We start from the raw sequence: 26,684 nt of genomic DNA on the forward strand, positions 1-26,684 counted from the left end.
GCCACCACCCCTGGAAAATCATCTTCCTTTCTTATCGTGGCTGCTAATTGTTCCAGGGCAAGACAGAACAATAATGGGGAAAGATCCAGAGTAAAATAATCAGAAATTAATCCATTCTTTTGTACCACCACTACCGGTTGTCTATAAAGTAACTTAATTCATACAATAAAAGTATTCCCGAACCCGTATATTTCCAAAACCTTAAAAAGATAATCCCATTCTACCAAATCGAATGCCTTTCGCTGTCAAGTGAGATGGCAGCAACTGGAGTCTGCTCATTCGCAACTGACTACATGATATTGAAAGAACGGCTAATGTTATCAGAAGAGCTATGGTCCTAAATAAACCCCAAATGATCCATATGTATAAGAGATGTCATAACTTTACTTAATCAGTTGGCCTTGCCTGTAGGTTAAGCCTTAATTACCTCGTCAAACTCCTCCAATGTTATCTCAGAATCAAGATAATTATTTTGCTCAGTCGTCAGTTTAGGGAGATCTAATGGTTCCACAAATGTTCTATCTCCATCAGTAGACGAAGATGCGGAACTATAAAGATCAAGATAGAATTCTTTAAAAGCATTATTAATATCAATGGCAGAGGTACAAATTTCACTACCAGCAGATTTCACTAAGGGAATGGAATTAAAAGACACTCTCTGCTTTATATATCTAGCCAATAGCTTCCCTCCTTTGTCCTCTGACTCAAAATATCACTGCCTTGCCCTAAATAACCAAAACTCCACCTTCTGTGATAAAATAGTATTATATCTGTATTTCAATCGGGTCAATTCTCTGAGGCCATCAGATGACATTCGGCACTTCAGCTCTGTCTCGGCACTTTTAATATTCTCTTCCAACTCCACGTGTTCTCGTGCTTTGGATTTTTTGATGAATGAGGCATACTGTATGATCCGACCCCCAACAACTGCCTTAAGTGCCTCCCAAGCCACAGAGTGCGCAGAGCTCGCCACTCACACATCCGATCCTCGCATAGCATCATGTGAGTCTGTCGGCCAAAGGGCTTCTTTTCCTGACCCTAATGAGGCTTTGAATAGTCATACTCATCCATCCGGTCCTGAAACAATAAATAAGTATAAAACCATAACCACATGTTCTACTAAATGCTTGAGCAATGGCTTAAATGGACATCTGATTACTGTTTATCTACCTATCTTTTTAGGAACCACTCTGAATACCCTAGAGACTGTCTAACAATTCCCTGGTAATCTGGCAGAACAGCCTAGCAACGCAATAGCTAGCTCTCAAAACATCAAAGAAACTGGCTAGTAATGGCTAGAGACCATTTAGCCTGAGACAGAGCACTTGTAGAAAAGTAAATCCAGCCTTACAGGTAAAAGAGCTAGTCACCTCTAGACATCCTGTCAGTCATCTCGAGAACACGCATCCATATTTAGCGTGATCCTCAACCATGATAGCTTGGGCTCCTCAACTCTCCTTACGAGCTACTGCTAAATGAATGGTTTGAACAGCGTTCAGCATCAGGTTCTGCAGCTCAAGAGACTCCACCAGGTCAGTGTTCTAGTCAATACCTAAAATCACCAAACATTATTTAAAAACTGCAACAAAGACCAATCAACATGAGGGCTTCAGATGGTAAAAAAAGAGCACATCCTTTGAGCTTTCTGATTGATATCAGTATGATTGACATCAGTTATGATGTATGAAGTTCTAATTACTAAGGTCTTATTTCAGTGGTAGGACACCTGATGAAGATCAGAATGACCTCTTTCAAATGTCTTTTCAAATGTCATCCAAGAACTAGTAGACAGCATCCATCTAATCACATCCTTCTTTTAGGACGTCACCTGTCCTAAACACAGAAGCGTGATTCTGCGTAGCCTTCATGGGGAAAGACAGGAAAATAAATCATCATCTCATTGAAGCTGGTGCATTGAGGTCTTGTGTCAAAATGCTCCGTTCGACTTTTCCGAGACCCTCTACTCTTCCCTGTGGAACACGGAAGCTTGATCTCTGACCCACTTTCTGTAGATCTGAATTCCTGCGAATTTTAGAATATTGAATTTGGAGTTCTGAATTTGTTCTTCATCATGAAAACTTAAAGCTGTATTTTTTTAAATGGAATATTTACAGTGTTAGAATTCAGAACCAAAAATGTGCTATTTGAAAATACATATTTATAAAATTGTGCCATAAAACAAAAACAATTCAATTTTGTTATGAAATGTCCAGCATTGGAGATAAAAAAATTCAAACTTATTTAAAATACAACGTAATATTACATTTGGCAAAAATCACACTTATAATTCAAATTCAAAAGTCTATAATTCAAATTTACACAATTCAAATTCAAATTGTTTTGGCATATTTCTGGCTCCATATTTATGTTCTAAAGTTAAATTGTTATGTATTTTATAACAGGTTCTGAATTTGGCGTGGGATTGTATTGCACAGTGTAAAACGATCCTGAAAGTTTGGCCTTCATAATGCGGGAATTCCCACACAGACCATACAAACTAAGAAATGGTGGTGAAAATTTGTCAAATGAATCCCCACAGATGAACGTGATAGATCTCCTGCTGGTTATACTATTTTATATACTATACTAGAGCGAGCAAGTTATTGGATATGTTAACTAATAATAATAAAAAAAAATTATGCAAAAGGACTTTTTTTATTCCAAACTAAGTATTGCTGTACAACCAGCAGGAGACCATTTATGTGTGAACTGAATTTGGTGACACTACAATGTGTAATAGTGAAGTTATTGAATATTTTTGCAGTATCGCTTTTCGGTTTTGCACTTTACAAACGGTCAATGCGGACTTGTATCTCAGCCGGTTACTGTAAAGATCAATGTAATTTGTCCAGCTTGGAGGAAGGCTCGTTTAAATGAAAATGAGTTTGTGTCTGACTGCAGTATTTTGAAACTTCTCAGTATAACCAAGCACCGTCAAAAAAGTATTAAGCTAAATAAAAGGAAAACTTTGCCACTAAACATGAAAACCCACAACTAGACACCACAGTTTAAATAAAGAAAGTCTTGTGTCACTTACAGTTTTACCAGTCAAAACACTTCTGCACGTTTGGATGCTGCGCTCACTGCTGTCATAGTTCAGTCTGCGCATCTCATGCGCTGGTGGGAACATCTAGAATCCCACACGCGCCGCCCTCAGGACTAAACTACAGTAGTGAGGGTGTGAATGTTTCTGTGCAGTTGTGTTTTTCTTATTTGCGTTCGTACAGAGGATATTAAGAGCATTTAATGCTAAATATATTATATTTTATTACATTTAAAAACGAGTTAAAATGTATTCCATGCATTTCATAAATTTAAGCCAATAAGAAACCTTCCAAACTCCCCTATGAAATCCTAAATGGACTGTTTGCTGTAGTTTAACGGAATTGCATTAATGTCCAGGCTGTTTATAGAAGGATCTTATATGCAACTTTAGATTGTTCAAGGTTAGTTGAAGGATACACTGTTTAATGTTATAAAAGTTCCTATGTGAACAGAATAGGTCTATATGTTATTAAAACAATTGCACAATTGCAGTTCAGTGTTGTACTGCAGGTCATTTTTGAGTTATTGTTAGTCATGATGGTTTTAATATGCTTAATAGTAATAATAATAATAACAATAATGTTTCACGTATGCAGTGTTTTATATATATATATATATATATATAAAACGTTTAAAAATAATCAAATAAGTTGTATATTCTTCTCCATTTGATCAGCGTTTCCCCATGAACAACCTGAATGATCCACCTAGATGGAATATTAGACCAGATCCAGCTGGCGGAAATGATGGGGATAGATGGAATTATGCCCTGCTGGTGCCCATGATTGGGCTGGCAGCATTTCGTAAGTTCCCTTTTACATAAACTCAAGGGTAATCATGTAATACCTGTTGGAAATGTTGAAGCAGAGGTCTTGAGTTATTCTGTAAGGTACATTGGCGCTAATGACCCCTGGGGTAAAAGGCACATTTGATTTGATTTTCTTCCAAAACACTAAATAGCAACAAAAACTACCACGGCACTTTCATAAACACCTGTTTGTTACTATGCACTGCAGATTTCTCCTGATCTGTGTGATCAATTAGTGCAATGTATAAAGGTTGATTTTGAGATCAACTGATCTCCTGTTTAATCATTTTTAAAATGTTGCAAATTTTTGTAGCTAATGAAACAATTTGTAGCGAAGAAAGAAATTGCTGGTCTGTTGGTGTTTATTTTGTAAAATGACCGCCTGACTCCATTATTCAGCCTATTACAAGACTACTTGGCTAGTAAATAAATAAATGCACATGAAACATCGATTTTAGTTTAAATTATTTTATTAGCTTACTTTTAGATATCGCACAGTGAGCCTAGAAGCAGGAGAGACAGCTCGCAGAACCCTGATGTGAGGTCTGATACGTCTTAATCCCCTGAAGTGCGGTTGTTACAGAGCAATATCTGACCGCTGGATGGTGCCATTGACCAATCAGAATCGAGTATTCCAGAGAGCTGTGTAATAATACAATATATTCACTGTTTGGGTTTGAAATAAATTAGTGTTTATAAGGGAGTTGGTAAAATCCATCGACTAATTTCTGTGTTTGTTATTTTACAGTATTCTGTGTAAGTGTAGTAGAATTTTAATTGATAATCTTTTTTATGGTATTATGGTTCTCTTTGAAGGTACATTTTTACCATGCTAAAATACGTTTTTATTACAACTTTGCTATTTTGTATTTTACTGCCATTTTGGCTAGATCGCATGTACAAAAGATTTTTTACCTGGTTTAAAAAAAGGCAACTAGCTAACTGAACACAAACTGTCTTTTGCCAACACACACTTTAAAAATAAATCTGTATTGTTTATTTTCATCCAGGTTGGATATGGTCTCGAGAATCACAGAATCAGATCCAAGATGTGAAAAATAAGTATGACAGCAACATGGCAGCCATCACCAAAGACCTGGAGATGAAGTACAGAGTCACGCTTACAGAAAACAGGCGGACAGTGGCACACCTGGAGGTGGAGCTTGAGAAGGAGCGCCGACGTGTGCAGGGTTACAGGAATGCCCTGATATCTCAGAGCCAGCAGCTCATGGAGGAACGCAAGCAGCTTCAGCAAGAACGACAAGATCTGGAGCAAGAGAAGAACCAGCTGCTAGGGTCCGGCGTGGCTGGTGTGGCACTGCCAAAAGCCCTGGAACGAGAGGAGGAGTGGCAGCGTAGGGCTCAAGCTCTCCTACAGGAACTAGAGATGAAGCTAGTGGAGAGGCAGGAAGCATTCTGCAGCATCCTTTTGCCACGGGAACAGCGTCTGGAGATGGAGAAAAACCTGCTGCTGAAGGCTGCCAAAGACCCTGTGGGTTCTGAGCTGAATTTAGAGGGGGATCTCAGGGATATTTTTAAGAATGACAGACACTGTGTAGATTTGCTCAACATGTACAACCGCAAGAATGGTAGTTTGATGTGGTTATATCTCAGGTACTGACAGCTGCAGGTCACTCTGCAGAAACACAAGAGGGCAGAGGAGACACTCAAAGGAGTGCCACTGAACTCCAACAGACATATAGTATCACAGATTTTTGTGAAACAGCAGCTGGAAAGTTAAGATCTTGCTACTGTTTTCCTTTGCTAATCAAAATTATTTCCAAGAATTATTTATTTATGATGCCAAACTTTTTTGGAAACATTTTGAGCCTGTTTAAAGGATAGTTAACCCAAAACCTGTGTTGTTCTGACCCTGTATTATTTTGTGTCTTGCATGGGACACAGGGAGATGTTACAAACATACTTCACACAAGTATGCAAATTTAACTTACTACGCAAGCTTGATTCCACGTGTCTTTGCGTAGTGAAATGTGTCAGTGCTCAATTCATATCCCAACGCAACTACGTGCTGCATTCTCTGCACTGCCTCTCTGATTTTCTGTTTTCAGTCAACAACTTGGATCAACAATTTGAAGAGAGTCTTGCTGAGCAAGTTAGATTATTCAAACATATTTATGACCCCTCATCCCCTCTCCATACGATTAAAACAGCGATTGAAAATGCTTGGCAAGAAATTGCATCTTCCCTAAATTCTGATAACGGCACTGTAAAGAGAAAATGGAAACATTTCCATTTACATTTATGCATTTGGCAGACGCTTGTATCCAAAGCGACTTACAGAGCCCTTATTACAGGGACAATCCCCCCGGAGCAACCTGGAGTTAAGTGCCTTGCTCAAGGACACAATGGTGGTGGTTGTGGGGATCGAACCAGTGAACTTTCAAACTTATTTAAAAGTTTGAAAGTTCAAACTTACCAGTTTACCAGTAAAATTACCAGTTTACCAGTTATGTGGTTTAGACCACTACACCCACCATTTACGGGACCAATTTGTCCGAGCCAGAAAGAAATGGAAAGGCATACGCAGCAGAGATGCCACTACTAGCTATAGATATCCAGTCATTTTGGACATGTTGGGATGGATCTTTGACTTCATAAAACACCAGACCACAGAGTAAAATTTCCGTGATTCGTTTCGTTGTGCCTAAAAAAACCCTCTATCGAACCCTTGTGGAGTGAGGTTTGTAACTGCCAGAGCAACGCAAGAGCGCACATAAAGTATGTACAACAGGACCATGCGTTGGCCAATCGTTGGCCAAGCGCTTGCATCTGCCTTCTGCGTACTTGCGTGAAGTATGTTTCGGCCTTTAGGCAGGATGTTAGCCGCAGTCACCATTCAGTTACTAGGAAGAAGGAAAAACTGAGGTTAACATTCTGCCCAACATCCCTTTTGTGTTTCATGGAAGAAAGAAAGTCATGCAGCTTTGGAACAGCATGAGGGTTGTAGCTTGAAGTTAAATTTTTGATGAACTTAGTTAAGTTAATAGGATTTATTCTTTTGAGTATAAAGTCAGATAGGTTGTAACTAATACAAACCGCACTAATGAGCATGCTCTTACTGGCATTAAAATAAATATACAACCATTCTGTAATGAAATGATATATTACGTTTTGAATGACTCAGGTTTATTGATTTTGTTTTTTTATGTATGCGTTAATATTTATAATGTGTATAAGATTGGTACTGATGTATTATCAACACTATCCAAACTATATAATCTATTTCCAGGAACTGTAGTTTGACTGGTTTGAAAGTGGTTGTATGTCCATCAGAGACATCAGTCTTGCATTAAAGTCTAAACCTGCTGAGAAAGAGAGCAACAGCACATTTATAACCTGATAGATAAAAATTGAATGAATTCAGAACTGTGCAATGTCAGTATCTCAAGAGATTTCTATTATTGTTTTCAGTATTTTCCTCTGTTGCATTAGAAAAATCAAAACTTAAATAAAGGGAAACAATTATTTCAGTCTTAGTCCATTATCTGTCTCATTGCTAATCTAAAGGAAAAATACCTTGACATGCAGTGACCCCCAAAAGTATTTGGACACATAAGCCACAAAATAGGTATATTGTTCAAAAAGTATCTTCAGCAACCTTTGGTTGTCAAACATAAGCTGAACATGTAGTTTATGTGATGCACAACACCTGTGGTTAATCTGCTAGGACACCTGTGTGAACCTAAAGGGACAGTTCACCCAAAAATGAAAATTCTCTTATAATATACCTTCTCAAAGTAATCCACAGTGGTTTAATCCATGTCTTCTGAAGCAATCTAATCGGTTTTATGTGAGAGCAGACACAAATATACTATAACAAATTTTTCACTTTTCATGCCATTGCAATCTCTAGGCACAATCATAACTTCACACTCAATTACACGTCCGAGTGCTTGGCATATGTACAGAGAGCTTGATGGTGTTAGGAAGTGTAATCAAGGTTGAAGTTATGATCACCAAGAAGACTGCTGATGTCAAGATTTACTGTGAAAAAGGAGTTACGTTTTGGTCCATTCCCACCTAATCAACTGGATCGCTTAAGAAGACATGTATTAAACTACTGGAGCGTTAAAGATTACTTTTACTTATGCTGCCTTTTATATGCTTTTTTGGAGCTTCAAATTTCTGTTAACTATTCACTTGCATTGTAGATATTCTTCTATCTTAAAAATTAGCTTTCTTCTAAAGAAGAAAGAATTGTCATACAAATCTGGGTTTGCATGAGGGTGAGTAAATGAGAGAGTTTTCATTTTTGGGTGTGCTATCCCTTTAAGGGGAGCTGACTTCATACATACACTAAAAATGATCTTGGCACCAGTAATGGCAAAAACAGCTCAGAAAAGTTAATTTTGAGAGAAGGTCTAGCGTACGATATTTTTTTTATCAAATGCAATGACATTTATTTAGTCATGACTGAAGAGTCTAAATACTTTTCAGGGCCACAGAGTCTTTCTTATTGAAGTCTTCTTAAGTCATCTCAGTCTTCAAAATCCACATGCTCACACCTCTAGTCACCCAACATACTCGTCATTGTATCCATGTCCATGACGGCAGACAGCTTTCATCAGCTCATCACTCTCTTCGTTGGAAGCCGATCAGCGTCTCTCTTGGTGGAGAGATGAGGCTAGAGGCTCTGAAGTCTGGACTTCTAGGTTGGATTACCATTGGCTTATGTTGGGTGATGGACGAGACCTCTCTTTTCTGTGGGCAAATTCCACTTAGCCTTATCTCAGAGTCCATTACAGATTTTAATCTAGAAGGAGAAGGCTCGCGGGTCACATCAGGCTGTGAGATGTCTCTGGGCACAAATATTGGTATTGGGAGAATGTTCTTGTAAGGTAAATGATATTCCTGCATTGGTTCTCCCTCTCTTCCCATGCAAATCGTCTGGTTTGGAAACCTTTGCACTGCAAAATGAACCACCTGCTTTTTTTTGTAGCTCTCCTGTCGCACTGAGTCTTTCTCGAAGAGTGTCATCCTGTGAAGGAGAATGATTATATTTTGCTAGTTAGTAGTTGTCTGTTAGACACTTTGAACAATGACTAATCTTACATGCATTTTAACACTCTAAAAAGCTAAAAAGATCAGTACAAACAAAGATTCCGGTGCTATATTTTACTTTTACAAACTATTTAAAAAAGTGCTGCATGAAGATACTTCAAAATTTCTTCTTTTATGTTTGACAAAAAAAGACAAAAAACATACAGGTTTGGAACAACATGGTGATGAGTAAATAATGATAAAATTGTAATTTTTGGGCAAACTGTTCCTGTATACCAACGTGATTTTTTTTAAAGACAACACAGAGGAGAAAGAAGTACATACTTGTATTCTGGTCTCGTCTCTATCAACATGTCTAACCAGGTGGCCTCATACGATTCTCTTGCAATCTCATCGGTCTCCTGGAAATCACTGTACGAGTTCACCAGATATGACCTAGGTGTCCTGCTCAAGCAATGCATCTTGTACAGTTAACCACACTTAACTAAATCAGAAAAAAGATTTAAATCTTCTAATAAGTCGTGCTGCTTCCCTCCTGAGTGTTCCTGTCTTATAAATAAAGGTTTGTTGCTATTTTTATTCACCGTCATCATGCCCACAGAATAGATTGGTTTAGTGTGGCAAGGGGGGAAACTGACCAATCCCATGAGCGTTTAACTGATATGTAAAACTAAAGGCTCCACTTGAAGGTGAACAGGTCCAAATGACACATCTCAGCTTTCCTGTGTTACAGAATGTGCCAGTGCGTCAAGAGTTCATGCTTACAAGACTAGATGCTGAGACATGACTTTTTTTTTTAAAGTGAATGGTTTTAATTTTACCATCTTATGTATACACACAACATTTACATAAGAATACAAAATGTACAGTAATGGTTCTATGTTACAGTGATGCTATCACATGGTAAGACCACAGTACTTGATATTTACCATGGTTAGGAATGATACCATATTAATAAGGATCGCATGGTACTCCAAGGCACATCAAAGAATACCTTAAAACATTATACCATGGTACATGTCCCGGTCAACATTGTAATACCTTTGTGCATGATGTACTATGGTGGGCCTACAGGTCCAAAACACATGGTAATGCCAAGCTACATGTCCAAAATCATGGTAGATGTCCAAAAAAAACATGATAATACCATAATACATGTCCAAACAGATGGTGATATGTTCAAAACTAAATATTACCATGATACATGTGCAAAAACATGGATTTAATGGATATATGGATATAAATGAATTAATATGATTCTGAACCACTAGTCAGAATAAGTTGCATTGTTTCAAATATTGCTGTATCCAAATTTCAGTTGGTTCCTTCATGAACTTGATAGAGATATTGGGCAGATGCATGTAGGTATAGAGAATTGCAATGATGCCAGCATGCTTTACAGGCTGGAGCGCAATGTTGTTTGCTGAGAAATTCCAGTGAGGCATTCAGCGCAAGGTGTGGCATCAGGTTACTGCAGTATAAGCCAAGCCAACGTGATGTTCAGAGTGCATTGCTGCAGCGACAACCAATTTCCCCTGTAATAAGACCCTTGTGGCAACTGCATCTGTGGGACTAATGTGAGATGATGGATGAGGAAATGCCCCTCTAAGACAAAGACACTCGCACAGATCACAGCGCTATTTTGGGCTATGAATTTTGCATTACATAGTGCATATGAACGCTTTTTCTGTATTACATGCCAGAGAGGACAGAAGAGAAAATAAAAGCTTCCTTCATGATCTTGCTGGAGAAAAACTCTGTAAAAAACAGCTTAAACCAACCTAAAGTGGTTTGCTGGTCTTAGTTGGTCTAAGATGGTTTTAGCTGGTTTAAGTTTATCTTCCTGCCTGACCAGCTGACAAGCACCCAAAACCCCATTAAACCAGCCTGACCTTGCTGGGAGACCAGCTAAGACCAGCAAGCCATCTTAGGATGGTTTAAGCCTTCTAGTAGGGGATAGTGAAATTTCCACCATGAGCTTTCCATTAGAGAATGTTGGCAGTTAGGCAGTAGGCAGGTATAAGGGAATTGGTCATAATGGAAGGTTAAGGATATGTGAATGGCAAGCCCATCTAGAACAATGGAAATATATTAGATGATGTCATCAACTAATGTCATGTGTGAGCATATAATGCTTTTTTTGTCATTTTACCTGCCTCACTGAAAGAATACAAGGAGGGAAACTTTAAAACAGCCTTGGTGTTTTTTGTATTTCAGGGTTTGAACAGTTTGGGGTTGTAATATTTAGGTATCATGATATCAGGTTGTCCCTAGGAAAAGTATTTTGTATTGACACTAGGGGGTGATGTGCTATACTGTTACTATATCAAATGTAAGCAATTTATGCTTACTCATTTGTACAAAAGGTCAGATTTCCCTGCTTCAACTAAAGCAGACAAGATGCTTTTTTGAACTTTCTCAAATCATGTTCATGCTCAAATCATGCATTAGATGATCATCTGGTTTTGCATGACATGTCAGCTCAAGTGCATTATGTCATTAGTACCAAATACTAAAAAAAAAAAAACTTTATTTATGTGACATTCTCTGTTTCTTGTTATAACACACATACACAGAATATGTTTGTCAAAAGAACTCCTGTCACACAACCACTCCTTGGTGAAAAATGCATGCAAAGAGATAATGAAACTCTCCCTTTGAGATCACAGGTTGGTTTCATGACTGGCACAGCATCTTAGAGTTGTGGAGTCTTCTTTTAGGAAACAGTCAAACCATCAAGCCATACAAAAAATTAAAACACAAGTAGATACACAACATGAAGAGATGATATCAAAGCTGCAAAGATGAATCCTAAATGAATCTTTAGGCCAGACCTTTTGTTGTAAAGATGGTTTGAAGTGAGTTATTACACAACTATTATGTTTCAGATTCCATCTATAGTCATATTGTCAGAAAGACACATAGATAGATAGACTGATTTGATACTATACTGTCCATTATTACAAACAAATATTTATAATTGCAAGTTTTAATATATATTTTTGTTATTACATATAAAGAATTGTTTTTATAATATACTGTATATTATGAATTATATAAGACATTATATTATGGAAAGTAATAATACAAATATTTATTATTATTATATATTTGTAATCAATTTAATTTCATTTTGATTACTGAAGAGATTACTTTGCATTTTATTGTCATTTGTTTCATTTAATATTTAGTCCTTTCAGATGGAAAATATTTATACATAAATGATGTGATCCAAAGTGCATTTGAACAGCGGTGAAACACTTTCTCATGATGTGTTACATTCATATGAGCAGACAGAGGAGTAAGTTTGAAGTAAGTTTGAAGTAATTTTGGAGCAGAAGAAATAGAAATAAACCTTCTGTAAATTGTCAACTTTACGCTAGGTTAAAATGCTATTTAGCCATTTTACATGCACATGTTACCAGACACGATCATATTTCTTTATCGAAAAAATTCAAGTTGGATCATAATTTCTTTTTTTCTAGAAAGATCTTTGATATTAGGGCAAAAATTATATTCTTGATAATAATTGTTGTATTGTTTTCCTGTAAAATATCTAAAAATCATTAAAACAAGATCAATTTGATTAATCTTGTTTTAGAAACAACACTGCATAAGATATTTAGGCTTTTCAGAAAATTTATTTTTAATAGGTGTATTTTGTCTTATTGTATTGGCAGAGTTTTTATAGTCAAAACAAGAGAAAACATCTACCAGTGCTGAATATATATATATATATATATATATATATATATATATATATATATATATATATATATATATATATATATATATATATATAAAGTAAATATTAAATAATTTATTTATAAATATATAATATTTTTATAAATATATACTGTCATTTTAAACATGATAAATAGCAATTATTAGATATATAATTATATAACATTGAAAGATCTTTTGCAACTATATTATGAAAAACTATTTTTAAATCAAATTTCACTCTTTTATTACTGTACATAAAGCATTTTTAGAATAATATATATGATTAATTATTAGAAATGATACGATGCTTAAAAATTATATAACAATAAAACGTTTATAGATATATTATTTGAAATGCATACATATATTATTATTATTTTATTATTTTAATAACTAAATATAATCATTTATAATGAAGATAGATAGATACTATATGATGTAAGAAATAATATAATTATAAATACATTTTAATAAATAGTTTTATTTTTATGCATACAGTTTTTTTGTTGTAATATATATATGATTAATGATATATTATTAGAAATTATATTATGAATAATAATAATTATTATACACAAATATTCATTTGTAAGAATATACAATATTATTAATGAATATAACGTTTTAATAATAATTTACATTAAGTCAGATTGTAATAGTTAAATATACATATATATATTTAATATAATCAATGTTGATATGATAATTTTTGTTGTTGTTGGTATAAGTTTGTATATTTGATGAACTGAAAAGGAATGGAACCCTGACACAGCTCGAGAAGAAGATGAAAGCGCCCAAGAATCTCGCCTGTGATTGAAAGAGTTAACGTCTTCAGTGGGAGGAGAAAGCAGGAAGTGGTCAAACCTTTTAACACCGTCCGATAACTTCACAGACAAACACACCTTTGTGCAACAAGACTGGAGTAACTCACGACCCTCTTCATGATAGAGGTGAATGAGTGAGGAGTAAACCGGACTGACTCATCCTTATCATCTTCATCATTAGATGCGCGTGTGATAATCACTGCAGTAGAACAGCATGACACGCTCCAGACACTCTCATGAGGTGAGTGCTTGAGGTTTCAAAACCTGCTACAGTGTATCCTACCTAGATGAGTTCCTGTTTTGGGATATCATAGGCGCGTTCCGAGCTAAACTTTTGGCCGCCTTTTATGACCCTCAAAAATGCCGTCTATATAGAATTAAGCACACTAGTTTTGAGTCACATCCTGGGTCGGTATGTTTGTCCTGCGAGAGCTGCAGTGTTTTTGCGTGGAAATGAAGGAGGCTAAACATGTCTTTTATGCGTGACAGTGACCACAATAGAGTTACAGTAACCTTGAGTTTATTGTCGGAATAGTTTTGATACAATTACGCGGATGCGACTTTAAATACAGCTGTGGTGACGTCATCAAGGAAACAAAATAAACTAGTGAATAATTAATTAAATAAACCACATAACTCATATATATATATATATATATATATATATATATATATATATATATATATATATATATATATATATATATATATATTAGGGCAGTGAATCGATTAAAAAGTTAACTAATTAATTGCACATTTTTCTTTGATTAATCACAATTAATCCCGATTAGACTATGGTACATGATACATTAAAACAAACATAATTTTTTTTTATCATAAATGTATTTTTACATGATACATTAAAACAAACACAAAAACAATTATCATAAATGTATTTTTTACCTTGCAAGAAGTCATCATTTATTTTAATTATTTAAATATGTAGCCTTACATGTTTAAATGTACTTTGTGTGTGTGGAGTTAGTTAGACACATTTTTACAGATATTAATCTTTGATACCAAGTATATGTATGTATAAATGCCATAAAATCTGTGGACATGCTGTAATTACAATTTGGGCAAAATTGTCTGCCATTTTTGAGTGGACTTTTTTTAATAATAGGATCAAATGTGCAGATTAAATTCATATCAAACTTTATTGGCAAGAGAAACTTTGGTGTTCTTTGCCAATGCATTATAGAAACTACACAGTTGAAGTCAGAAGTTTACATACACTTAGGTTTAAGTAATTAAATAATTTTTTTTAACCAACCACTCCACAGATTTCATATGAGCAAACTATAGTTTGGCAAGTCATTAGGACATCTACTTTGTGCATGACACAATACATTTTTTCAAAAATTGTTTCACTTTTAATTGACTATATCACAGATAGAGCACAACAACGCAATATTTTACTTTGTACAGATTCCAAATCTTACCTCCAAGCACTTAAATCATTAAAAACTGATCACCCCATAATTGTTCATATAATCTCTTAAAGGAAAAAATATTTTAATATTGTTTTCTGCTGAATTCTGGGTCATATGGGACTGTTTGGTAATGAACAGGCAGATACTGCTGCAAAGAAAGCTCTCACTCTTAGAATTACAGACTGTCAAGTCCCACCATCAGATCTCAAACCCGTCCTGAATATGTATGTATATATAAAAAGTGGCAAATGGAATGGAACAATTGCATCCATAATAAGTTGTATAATGTCAACCTAATTATAAATGAATGTTCTTTCACAAGTTTTCCTTTTGAGTGTAGATATGACCACACTTTTTACACAAGATACCGTATTGGTCATTCTAGACTTGTGAAGTGCCACCAACATGTGATTTTTGTCAGACACCACTGTCCATAAAACACATTTTACTGGAGTGTCTTACTTTTAATATATATATTTGTTTTGATCAAATATTGAAATTAAAGGTCTTATATAATGTTCAATTACTGTTTTATATACTCTATTGTGTGTATTACCTTTTAAAAATACCTTGATCTTGCCATGAAAATAGCCAGTGATGCTGACATGGCAATACAAATAAATACATTGACTATATCACAATTCCAGTGGGTCAGAAGTTTACATACACTAAGTTAACTGTTCCTTTAAGCAGCTTAGAAAATTCCAGAAAAATATGTCAGCCTTTAGGCAATTAGCTTCTTATAGGCTAATTGGAGTCAATTGGAGGTGTACCTGTGGATGTATTTTAAGGCATACCATCAAACTGACTGACATCATGGGAAAATAAAAAGAAATTGAAATAAAAAACAATTGTGGACCTTCACAAGTCTGGTTCATCCTTGGGAGCAATTTCCAAAGGCCTGAAGGTACCACGTTCATCTACAATAGTATGCAAGTATAAACACCATGGGACCACGCAGCCATCATACCGCTTAGGAAGGAGACTTTTTCTGTCTCCTAGAGATGAACATAGTTTGGTGCAAAAAGTGTAAATCAATACCAGAACCACAGCAAAGGACCTTGTGAAGATGCAGGAGGAAACAGGTAGACAAGTATCTATATCTACAGTAAAACGAGTCCTATATCGACATGACCTGAAAGGCTGCTCAGCAAGGAAGCAGCCAGTGCTCCAAAACTGCCATATAAAACAGACTACAGTTTGCAAGTGCACATGGGGACAAAGATCTTACTTTATGGAGAAATGTCCTCTGGTCTGATGAAACAAAACTTGAACTGTTTGGCCATAATGACCATCGTTATATTTTGGAGGAAAAAGGGTGAGGCTTGCAAGCCGAAGAACAACATCCCATCTGTGAAGCATGGGGTGGCAGGATCATGGTGTGGGGGTGCTTTGCTGCAGGTGGGACTGGTGCACTTCACAAAATAGATGGCATCATGAGGAAGGAAAATTATGTGGATATATTGAAGCAACATCTCAAGACATCAGCCAGGAAGTTAAAGCTTGGTCGCAAATGGGTCTTCCAAAGGGACAATGACCCCAAGCACACCTCCAAAGTTGTGGCAAAATGGCTTAAGGACAACAAAGTCAAGGTATTGGAGTGGCCATCACAAAGCCCTGACCTCAATCATTTGTGGGCAGACTTGAAAAAGCATGTGAGATCAAGGAGGCCTAAAAACCTAACTCAGTTACACCAGTTCTGTTTAGAGGAATGGCCAGAATTCCAGCACATTTTTGTGAGAAACTTGTGGAAGGCTATTCAAAACGTTTGACCAAAGTTAAACAAAAAGGCAATACCAACAAAGTGTATGTAAAATTCTGACCCACTGGGCATATGATGAAAGAAATAAAAGCTGAAATAAATCATTATATTATTCTGACATTTCACATTCTTAAAATACATTTGTGATCCAAACTGACCTAAGACTGGTAATGTTTTCTACGATTAAATGTCAGGAATTGTGATTTTTTTTCTTTTTTTTTCTCTGAGTATCTCGCTTGTACTCAGCGTCATAACGCTGCATTTTTAGGACGCTGTGTCAAGTTAAAAGTACTGGAAATGTTTAAAATCGTGTCTCAAGATTCCTGTATTCTGTTGTGCTTCACCCACCTGTTGTGATGCCTCAGTGAGCGGCTCTCTTTCTGTGACTGCTGCTTGTGAGGTTTGTTGAGGCATGCTTATAAAACTATAACTATAAAAACACAAATATATGTTGAATGTTTAATTCAATTAATGGCATTCATTTTTCATCTCAGAATTAAATACATACTTTTTCATTCAATTTTGTCTTCTAATGTAGCAGTAAATCTTTTGGCAGTCCAATAAAAAAAAAAAAAAAAACAAGCCATGAAAGAGATGTTAAAAAAAATCCCAGTTGATATTACAGCTGGTTCATTAATTACATTTGAAATGCAAAGTCAAGTCAAGCACATTTAATTGGATTGAATACTGTATCTCATGCAGTGTGCTCTGTTGTATACTACTCATTTGCATAATGGGTAGGCACATTAGGTATACTATATACTACAGAGATAGTATAAGTAATATGGTAGTATGCCATTTCAGACATTGTCAATGTTTGTAGTTCATTGTTTGAATTTGACCTGTCAGTTTCAGTTCTTACAGACTTCATGCATTTTAAAAATATTTTGCAAGATTACACTGTCTTTCTGTGGGCTATTGCACAAGACAGAAAAAAGAGAATTTGCTTCAATGATTCACATTTGGTGTGAAAAGGCATTTAACGGACAAATCAATAGTGTGCCAGGACGTTGCCGTAATATAAAAATCATATTGCAGCCAAATATTGATTTAGCACATTTTCTGATACAGCAGATTCTTTAATCTTGGCCTATTGTGAGGAATGAAACTCTGTTTATACAGTGTAAAACTAATAAATCTCGCTGTCATGTCCCAGAAAAAAAGTCAATGACATGGCAAGAAAGAATTCTGCATATTCAACTGCAAGTGTTGGTGGACATCATTGCACGTGTCTCAATTAATCAATAGTTAAAGGGAGAGACAGTGGACATTTAGGTGGCCACATTGATCGTGAGACGTGACAGAGCAGACATATATCTAAAATCTAAAGAGCAAAAATGTGGAGTGGGTAGTGCTCAATCAACTTCGCCATTATCCCAGTCTCATGCTTTTCACTTGTTCTCTATTTTTCTGACCTGTCGTAGCAGGCGGGGCCCACTAATTTAGCTTTATCCTGGATTATGTTATTACCTTTTCTTCTCGTTCAGTATTCGGTCGCCATGCAGGAAAGGAATGTTGACTAGAAAAATCCATGAAGGCCAAGTGTGGAGACTATCAGTCTTGTTTCTCTGGATTAACTTGTTTGCTGTCACATGCTGCTTTGCTATTTAACAAGGCAGGTTGAGCAGGTTTTAAATCTGTGTACACAACAGAAGAGCACTTGAGGTTATTAACTGTGGCGAGTTACTTCTGGCGTCTTTAAATGCTATTACGAAGTCATTCATCTGGAAAACGTTTCTAACCATTTTGTAATGTTTGTGAGGAACTATATTTTTCTCAGAAGTAGGCCTTTTTGTTCTTTCATTCTTGTTTTTCTTTCCATTATTACTCAATTGCACTGCGTAATATGCGCTCAGAGGAAACCTTTCTGATGTTGACACTTATACAGAATTGCATACTGTCTCTTTCAGCTGTTTGTTCCTCTCTTGTATCCTTTAGAAGCATGGAGGAGGTCACATAAGCATTTCTAAATTTTAAGGGTTAAACAACAAAAAAGCCTTACCAGCATGGAAACAGAAATCATCACGATCCACTGCAAACTCTGCCTGACCGACTGCCCTGAACTGGACACCAGCACACTTAATTCTTGTAACTGCGTTTTTTGTGTGCAGGTAAGAGCATTGCTAAATACATACACTACCAGTCAAAAGTTTTGAAATGCTTGACTGAAATGTTTCTCATGATCTTAAAAATCTTTTGGTCTGAACGTGTATGCTTAAATGTTTGAAATTATTTGTGTTGACAAAAATATAATTGTGTCACCATATTCATTTGTTTAATTATATAACAAAAATGTTATTAATTTTTTTAAATGGATGACTGTACCAAATAATAAAGAAAAGCAGCCAATAAGTGCCCAACATAGATGGAAACTCCTTCAATACTGTTTAAAAAGCATCTCAGGGTGAAACCTCAAGAAGTTGGTTGAGAAAATGTCAAGAGTACATGTCTGCAAATTCTAGGCAAAGGGTGACTACTTTGAAGATGCTAAAATATAACACAGTTTTGATTTATTTTGGATTTTGTTTAGTCACATCATAATTCCCATAGTTCCATTTATGTTATTCCATAGTTTTGCCAACTTTACTATTATTCTAAAATGTGAAATACAATTATAATAAAGAATGAGTAAGTGTTTCAAAACGTTTGACCTTTAGTGTATATTCTGATAAACACTAAAACAGACGACAGGAAACTGTATTTATCTGTAACATTGTGGTGTAGGTGTATCTCACAGTTTAAGTGCAACAGAGTATGAAGTTGGTATTACACTACAAGAAAAACTGTTTGCTAGTTAGACTGCAAATCTTTAGACTGTATTTTTCTATGGTAAAACATGTCCACATAATATGCAGAGACAACTATAAAGTAAGCCATTTGTAGGCTGAAAAGTGCAAGCACTGTGGCTCTGTGGCACTATCAAAAATAGCTCGCTTTGTATGAGCATCCCGACTGTGCGACACAGTCGAACAATGCTGTAATTTTGGGGCAGGATTATCTGTTTGCCTTACCGTTGAATGTCGATGGCAAAATGGTCCCAAACTCGCACCATGAGTCACTGTTGCTAAATCAGGTTTGGGACGCTCTAAAAAGAAAACGTTACACATTTTAGTTTTAATTAAGTTGTAGTGGGAAAGTCACAGCTCTGTTTATGTTTGCAGTGTTTAAAGCAATATGTCCAGCTGGCTATACTGGGTGGTGCCGGAAGTGCCATCACCTGCCCAGACCCGGCCTGCAAGAACACTGGAACTCTGCTGGATTTAGAGGTACTTCTGTCAGTCTCTCTGTTCTTCTTTCTCACAATCAACAACTCTCACACATGCACACATGATGTTTCCAGTTCCATTGACTACATAAAAACAGTTGTTTACACAAACATCACTGTAATCCTTCTACTACCAAAATCTAGCATTTGTTTAATCACTGACATTTGCTAAGGCAAGCATCACCATGACTATTGGACATATTTATGGTTATGGATTTGAACAAACCCCTAAAACTATAAGTATAAAAGCTGCTCTCAGTATTTGTTTTGTCACTTTGTCAAGATTAATGCTCAACAAATTTCATTGAAACAGGACCGAAGACATTCCTGTCTTTCCTGATTTATTCACCAATGATATGCTATTTGTGTGTTATTTGAAGTTTTGTAGCTACTGCAACATTATCTAAATATAAATACATTTCCTTATTTGCACAGATTGCCTCCTTTGCCTCCAGTGATCAAGTCGAGCTTTATCAGCGGCTTCAATTTGAAAGAGGTATGTGCACTTGCTGCTCCTGATATGCCACTTCCTGCTCGTGTATATGCCACTTCCCTTTAAAGGATCATGTTACAGGAAATCCTGGAGGGAATATGGTTGACAGGAACAAGGAGTCTGATATAAGGGTCAATACGTAACTATATATGTAAAGTTTGTTAAGACAACTTTTATTTTGCGGGGGGGGGGGTTGGTTTCTCCCAAATTTGAAATGCCCAATTCCCAATGCACTCTAAGTCCTTGTGGTGGCATAGCGACTCGCCTCAATCCGGATGGTGGAGGACGAATCTCAGTTGCCTTATCACGTGGCTTGTTGAGCGCGTTACCGCGGAGACAGCGTGAGTGGAGGCTTCATGCTATTCTCCGCGGCATCCACGCACAACTCACTACGCGCCACCGAGAGCTAACCACATTATAGCGAGGAGGTTACCACATGTGACTCTACCCTTCCTAGCAACCGGGCCAATTTGGTTGCTTAGGAGACCTGGCTGGTGTCACTCAGCATGTCCTGGGATTCGAACTCGCAAACTCCAGGGGTGGTAGTCAGCATCTTTACTGAAAGTTTTAAACAGACAGATAGATAGATAGATAGATAGATGGATAGATAGACCTTCCGATTCAGAAAGATAAATATATGGATAGATTTTATACTGTAACCTATAAGATTTTATGGAAGACCTTGTTTGTCTTTGTTTACATTGGAATTTTTTGAGTGTTTCATCCTGTCTACACTGGGCGTGAGCGATGCATTGCGTCATAAACAATAGAACCCCATTATAATCAATGATGTTGTCTACACTGGAAGCTTCAGTTGCGGCAACAATAAACTGGTGTCACGCTCCATTTTGCGCTGCACATGTTGACGCTTCTACTCCGATTAATCTGTTTAGAATGTTCGGGTCAATGCGTTCAGTGTAGACAGCATCAAGTGGTTGTGGCGCATCGCGTTGCTTCAACGACATGCCCGGTGTAGACAGGGTGTTAGAGTTTGAATTAACCAGCATTCCATTGGCCTGTTTGAACATTCGGTCAACGTAAGTCTATAGGATTTAATGTTTTACTTGATGGTCCGCTGTACAATTAGTTCGAAATGATATAGCAACCTGAGTCTGAACAGTCTGTAGGTTTGTGCTGGTGGACGTTGCTTGAAAGCTCTTGGAGTTACAATTAATTGTCTTGGTCTTAATTTAGGGCTTTGGAAAAACCCTAAAGTCTATAGAATAGCAGTATATTGGCTTTGCAGGTGCAGGCTGATTGTGTGGTCTCTGTTTCTTGACAAAAAATAAAGCAGTAAGGCTATAGGATAACGATCTTACCTCCACTATGAATGCAGCTCATCCAATCAGCATTTAGAGTCATGACTGTCTGTTTTGTAAGAGGCATTAGATCATACAGCTCAAGTGAGTTATAGTTTGTGTTGATGGTTTGTGTCTGCCAGGGTCCAGCTCAGCATTTACTGTTACTGTAGTGCCAGAGAGAACTGTAAACAATGTGCTGATTCAGACTGCAGAAGTTGTGGTATTTTCTTCCACTGTCTCTCTTCGTCTTAAACTCTCCCAACATACTAGCAGAGACTATTTAGCAGAGACGGGCCACTTCTATTTAAATTAATGGGAGTAATTAGCACACAACAGTCAACGGATATAAAAAGGAAGTCCCGCATTACAGGTAAAAGAGCCAATCACCTTTTAGATACAGACATCGCTTGTCAATCAACTCACTAACATGCATTTACATTAGATATACAAGCCGGGTAAATTGCGTGTTTTAACTTAATATTAGGTAAAGAAGCACAATGTATGCTTCCAATATTATACAATTTAATTGCTGATTTGAAATATGTTCTTTTATCGTAATCTTCACCAACTGTTGTTTAGATTTTGATGTTCCCCTGTTCAAGTAGATAGGAGCTGCACTGGCATGACTGGAAATAGCCTCCCGAGAGAATTCCAAAGATGGCCAACAGTCGACTGACTTTCTAGAACGACTTTGATACTAGACATCATCTGCTCTGTCTGACGGAGCAGAACAAGCTGTGATGTTGGAGAGAAAGTGTAAAAGTAAAATTTAATTCTGGCATTCCTAGTATGCCATATTTGCTTAGTATTCTTTCTTGAGAATGCAAAAAAAAAAGTGTTCCTTTAGCTCAAGCGGTACTAGATTGTGGTGCAAACAATGCCAGTGTCATCGGTTTGATTCCAACAACACACAAATTGATCAAATGTATAGCTTGAATAGACTTTGTCACTTGTGTGACAAAAAGCGAGACAAAAGCATAATGACCAGTGTTGGGGAAGCTACTTTGAAACTCTAGCTTCTCAAGCTACAAGCTATTTGAAATAAAATTTATAAATGTATAGCTATCAGATGATATTATTTCATCAGAAGTTCTAATTTTAATTCAACCTAATATTTATATAAGGTGACATAAACAATTAGGGTGACAACATTAAATTGAATATATGCATTTACACTAAATAGAAAGTACAATATAAAGTCTATATATGGTGATAAGCAGCAATAAACTATATATTTAGCAAAGTCCCTTGAAATAAATATTCTGGGTTCAATACAAGTAAAAATCAATCAATCAATCAATTTGTAGCATAATGTTGATTACCACAAAAATGTATCCAGGTTTGTCCCTCCTTAAAAAAAAAAAGCATTTACAATGGAAGTGAATGGTGAATGAATCTGTAAATGTTAATAAAGCTCACTGTTTCAAAGGTATTACCACAAGACGTAAAAAATATATATCTGTTAACATGATTTTAATGTGATAGAATCGCTTACTAACCTTTTCTGTGTAAAGTTATATCCAATTTTACAACTATTTTTTACAATTTTACAACTTTTTTACTAACTTTGTTTACACAAGTTTTAACATAAGAATTAATGTATTTGCTTTTATAAAATATAAGATTCAAATTTTTGTCTTTAAACCCACCAAAAATGGTCCCGAGTCATCTTCTATTGTAAGTTCCTCGATTCCTCGATTTGTATCTTTTTTATATATTTTTTTATTTTAAGAAAAGGATGGACGATTCAAATAGTTTTTGTGGTAATCAATATTATGCCACAAATGTTGTCAATTGAGCTGAACTTGTACCTTTAACCTGGAGTGTTCCTTTCACGCTGTGCAGGAGCTCAAGTGAATTAATGCATCAGTTATGTGAACGTACTCAATGGGGTAGCAAGGGAAATGGCATTGCCACATCCCCTTTTATATTTTTTTCACTTTCTATCTTTCTATCTTTCTTTCTTTCTTTCTTTCTTTCATTTTACTTTGTCTGTCTCTCAGGAGTTCAGTTGGACCCCAGTAAGGTCTGGTGTCCCATGCTGGACTGTCAGGCTGTGTGCAGTGTAAAACCTGACACTGAAGGCAAACCCGCTCCTGTGCCCTGCCCTGCATGCCATGTTGTTTTCTGCTGCGGCTGCAGAGGCCTCTGGGAGGACAGGCACTCCTGCTCTCAGCACCATCCACTGATGACCCCATCAGCTGACAGGTCAGTGTCACCTATTTCCTCATGAACAAACAAGCATACAGATTCCATTCCTCAGTGTATAAACAAAGCTTTGCTATAACACCTCCCCTCACAAACAAGCTCTGTGTGTCATCTCTGCATTGTATTGGCCAGCAGTGACACTGATGCGATGATTAAACAGTGTCCCATGTGTGACATCTACATAGAACGCAATCAGGGCTGCGCTCAGATGTTGTGCAAGAGCTGCAAACACACGTTTTGCTGGTACTGCCTTCAGAGTCTGGACGTAAGTGATCATCCTACCAGTGTTTCCAAATTATCTGCAACTGACACAAAGTAACATGGTATTATCATGATTTATTGGACACGGTACTTGTTTTTTTTTTTTTTAAATAGAAACATGGTAATACCTTGTTTTTTTGGACACTGTACCATGGTAATAACCATGTACCATTACCACCATTTTCTGTACACTGTGATGAGGGAAATACCATGGTATATGAATATGTTAATAATACAGTTGCATGGTATCTATAAGAGTGCCATGGTATTACCACTTGATACCATCACCACCATGTACTTTTTTGTTAAGTTATAGAACATGTAATCTTTTCTTATATTGCAATATCTATAATACCACCAAGATTGCCACTGTTGGGCCCTTGAGCAAGGCCCGGTTAACCCCAGGTTGCTCCGGGGGGATTGTCCCTGTTATAAGTGCACTGTAAGTCGCTTTGGATAAAAGCGTCTGCCAAATGCGTAAATGTAAATGTATATATCTTAAACATCACCCGTCACCATCTGTTTGCTTTTGTTGTAGAATTCCTTATTTGTAAGCTGTTTTGGATAAAAGCATATTGTCTCCATGGTTTCAGGCTGATATATTCCTAAGACACTACGATAAAGGGCCATGCCGAAATAAGCTGGGACACTCCAGAGCTTCTGTCATGTGGAACAGGACACAGGTTAGCTCAGATGTCGACTCGTTTTGATATCAACGTGATTTTGATTCAGTTTCAACTGTGTTAAAGGGATAGTTCACCCAAAAATGAAAAATCTCTCATTTACTCACCCTCATGCCATCCCAGATGTGTATGACTTTCTTTCTTCTGATGAACACAAACTTAAGATTTAATAAGAGTAATTAATACTCCAGAGGTTAAATCTATATCTTAAAAAGCGATATGACAGGTGTGGGTGAGAAACAGGTCAATATTTAAGTCCTTCTTTACTATAAATTCTCCTCCCTGCCCAGTAGGTGGTGATATGCATGTATAATTTGAATCGCCAAAAACAAAATGAGAATGTGAAAGTTAATATTTTTAGTAAAAAAGGATGAAAATATTGATGTTTATTAACCACATCTATCATATTACTTCTGAATCATGGATTTAACCACTGGAGTCTTATGGACATGGTTGGGAGGGTTACTTTTGAAATATATTCCATTAGATTACTCAAGGTCAGTAACGTATTCTAAATACTTTGGATTACTACTTCAGCATGGGTAGATGTTTTCTATTGTTTTGACTATTAAAAACTCTGCTAGTACAGTAAGACAAAATACACATGTTAAAAATACATTCTCTGAAAAAACTAAATATCTTATGCAGTGTTGTTTCTAAAACAAGATTAATCAAATTGATCTTGTTTTAAGGATTTTTAAAATATTTTTACAGGAAAACAATAGAAACATTATTATCAAGAATATGATTTTTGCCCTAATATCAAAGGTCTTACTAGCCAACTAGTTTTACTAGTTTTTCTTCTCTCCATGTCATTTGTATTGGTGTATTTAGATTGTTGGCATTCTGGTGGGCGTCAGCATCATTGTTCTAGTGACATCACCACTGCTGCTGCTGGCTTCTCCCTGCATCCTGTGCTGTGTGTGCAAACCCTCTCAAGCTAAGAACAACAAGAAAAAGAAAAAGAAGACCGACAAGAAGCCATCAGATTCCACCACATAGGACAGTTCTTTGTAATCAACATCTATAGCGTCCTCCATGTGCCCAACACTAGTCTCACTAACCAGGTGCATAAGTGCCTCATTCTCAGTGCCTGGGATTCGGTGGGTTTATTTTACCTTCAGGTGCATTGTGGGAAAAAATACATGTTGCTCATTGAATGGAATTACCTTGTTTCTTCTTATGTACTATAAAGTGTAAATACTGTATTTATGAGTCTGTATGCTGTCCTGTGTTCTTTTTACTTTTTCTGCTCCAGATATTTTATAATACTTCATTAAAATAAAGACAGTAACTGAAACTGAGCATGAAAAGTGTTTTTATATTTTCTTTTAAAAAATAAATGTGAGGCAGACAACTCTCTCCAATATTTTGAAACTGGACTGCAGTACCCATTTTAAACGCTTGATGTCAATGTTAAATATTGCTCCTTTAAGAGTTAGAGTTTGTAAAAAAAAAATTGCTGATAACTTTAACTAATAACTAAGTGAATAACGGTCAGTGATCGTGGTGGTTACAACCAATGTCTATTTATTGAACTTTTAAATACTTAAAACATTTACATTTCTTAATTTTAAGGGGTCTACTTCACAAAAAATTTACCAAACCAAACCAAAAAAAAAAAAAAAAAAGCAAAAATCTGGGTAACTGTGAGGTACTCCAGAGTGAAGTACCAGAGTGAATAGGGACAATCCGTAAACGTTTCAAAAGAAGATAAGCCACAAGACATAAACGTGTGTTAACATGATTTTAGAGTGATAAAATCACTTACTAACCTTTTCTGTGTAAACTTCAAGCCAATTTTACAACTTTGTTGCCATGACGAAGTAATGTAAACAAACCCTAAAACGACT

General features: G+C 36.3%; 3 protein-coding genes across 8 annotated transcripts; 2 read left to right on the forward strand and 1 right to left on the reverse strand.

The window, feature by feature from the left end:
- Window positions 1-3,381: 3,381 nt before the first annotated feature.
- LOC127658129 (coiled-coil domain-containing protein 127-like) lies at window positions 3,382-5,491 on the forward strand. The gene is made up of 3 exons (XM_052147241.1): window positions 3,382-3,446; window positions 3,722-3,848; window positions 4,864-5,491. Exons 2-3 carry the CDS (start codon window positions 3,731-3,733, stop codon window positions 5,472-5,474), a joined length of 729 nt encoding a protein of 242 aa, XP_052003201.1. The 5' UTR covers window positions 3,382-3,446; window positions 3,722-3,730; the 3' UTR covers window positions 5,475-5,491.
- zmp:0000000930 (telethonin) lies at window positions 5,371-9,417 on the reverse strand. Of its 4 annotated transcripts, none has more exons than XM_052147244.1 (3): window positions 9,200-9,417; window positions 8,399-8,852; window positions 5,371-5,489 (listed from the first exon to the last, which is right to left on the reverse strand). In XM_052147244.1, exons 1-2 carry the CDS (start codon window positions 9,334-9,336, stop codon window positions 8,447-8,449), a joined length of 543 nt encoding a protein of 180 aa, XP_052003204.1. In that variant the 5' UTR covers window positions 9,337-9,417; the 3' UTR covers window positions 5,371-5,489; window positions 8,399-8,446. The 4 variants fall into 4 exon arrangements, 2 of the variants coding, with proteins under 2 accessions (XP_052003204.1, XP_052003202.1); XM_052147242.1 differs by lacking the exon at window positions 5,371-5,489 and adding an exon at window positions 7,034-7,179; XR_007972364.1 differs by lacking the exon at window positions 5,371-5,489 and adding an exon at window positions 7,121-7,179 and having other exon boundaries at window positions 8,380-8,852.
- Window positions 9,418-13,450: 4,033 nt separating this feature from the next.
- Window positions 13,451-26,130, forward strand: rnf144b (ring finger protein 144B). Of its 3 annotated transcripts, none has more exons than XM_052146334.1 (8): window positions 13,451-13,666; window positions 18,559-18,731; window positions 19,782-19,886; window positions 20,321-20,381; window positions 23,683-23,887; window positions 24,020-24,152; window positions 24,742-24,831; window positions 25,666-26,130. In XM_052146334.1, the coding sequence occupies exons 2-8, from the start codon at window positions 18,627-18,629 to the stop codon at window positions 25,831-25,833; spliced, it is 867 nt and encodes a 288-aa protein (XP_052002294.1). In that variant the 5' UTR covers window positions 13,451-13,666; window positions 18,559-18,626; the 3' UTR covers window positions 25,834-26,130. The 3 variants fall into 3 exon arrangements, with proteins under 3 accessions (XP_052002294.1, XP_052002296.1, XP_052002295.1); XM_052146336.1 differs by lacking the exon at window positions 13,451-13,666 and adding an exon at window positions 18,017-18,235; XM_052146335.1 differs by lacking the exon at window positions 13,451-13,666 and adding an exon at window positions 18,273-18,402.
- The last annotated feature ends 554 nt before the right edge of the window (window positions 26,131-26,684 follow it).

The sequence above is a fragment of the Xyrauchen texanus genome, chromosome 17 (genome assembly GCF_025860055.1).
Source record: "Xyrauchen texanus isolate HMW12.3.18 chromosome 17, RBS_HiC_50CHRs, whole genome shotgun sequence".
NCBI classification, from domain to species: Eukaryota; Metazoa; Chordata; class Actinopteri; order Cypriniformes; family Catostomidae; genus Xyrauchen; species Xyrauchen texanus.

Bases quoted from the DNA above. Each gene is read 5' to 3' on its own strand.
- zmp:0000000930 (XM_052147244.1), bottom strand. From the start codon at position 9,336: ATGCATTGCTTGAGCAGGACACCTAGGTCATATCTGGTGAACTCGTAC. The intron at 8,853-9,199 runs GTATGTACTTCT...TCTCCTTCACAG, and splicing joins GAGACGAGACCAGAATACAA to GATGACACTCTTCGAGAAAG.
- rnf144b (XM_052146334.1), top strand. From the start codon at position 18,627: ATGGAAACAGAAATCATCACGATCCACTGCAAACTCTGCCTGACCGAC. The intron at 18,732-19,781 runs GTAAGAGCATTG...TTATGTTTGCAG, and splicing joins ACTGCGTTTTTTGTGTGCAG to TGTTTAAAGCAATATGTCCA. The intron at 23,888-24,019 runs GTCAGTGTCACC...TGTATTGGCCAG, and splicing joins ATGACCCCATCAGCTGACAG to CAGTGACACTGATGCGATGA.
- LOC127658129 (XM_052147241.1), top strand. From the start codon at position 3,731: ATGAACAACCTGAATGATCCACCTAGATGGAATATTAGACCAGATCCA. The intron at 3,849-4,863 runs GTAAGTTCCCTT...ATTTTCATCCAG, and splicing joins GATTGGGCTGGCAGCATTTC to GTTGGATATGGTCTCGAGAA.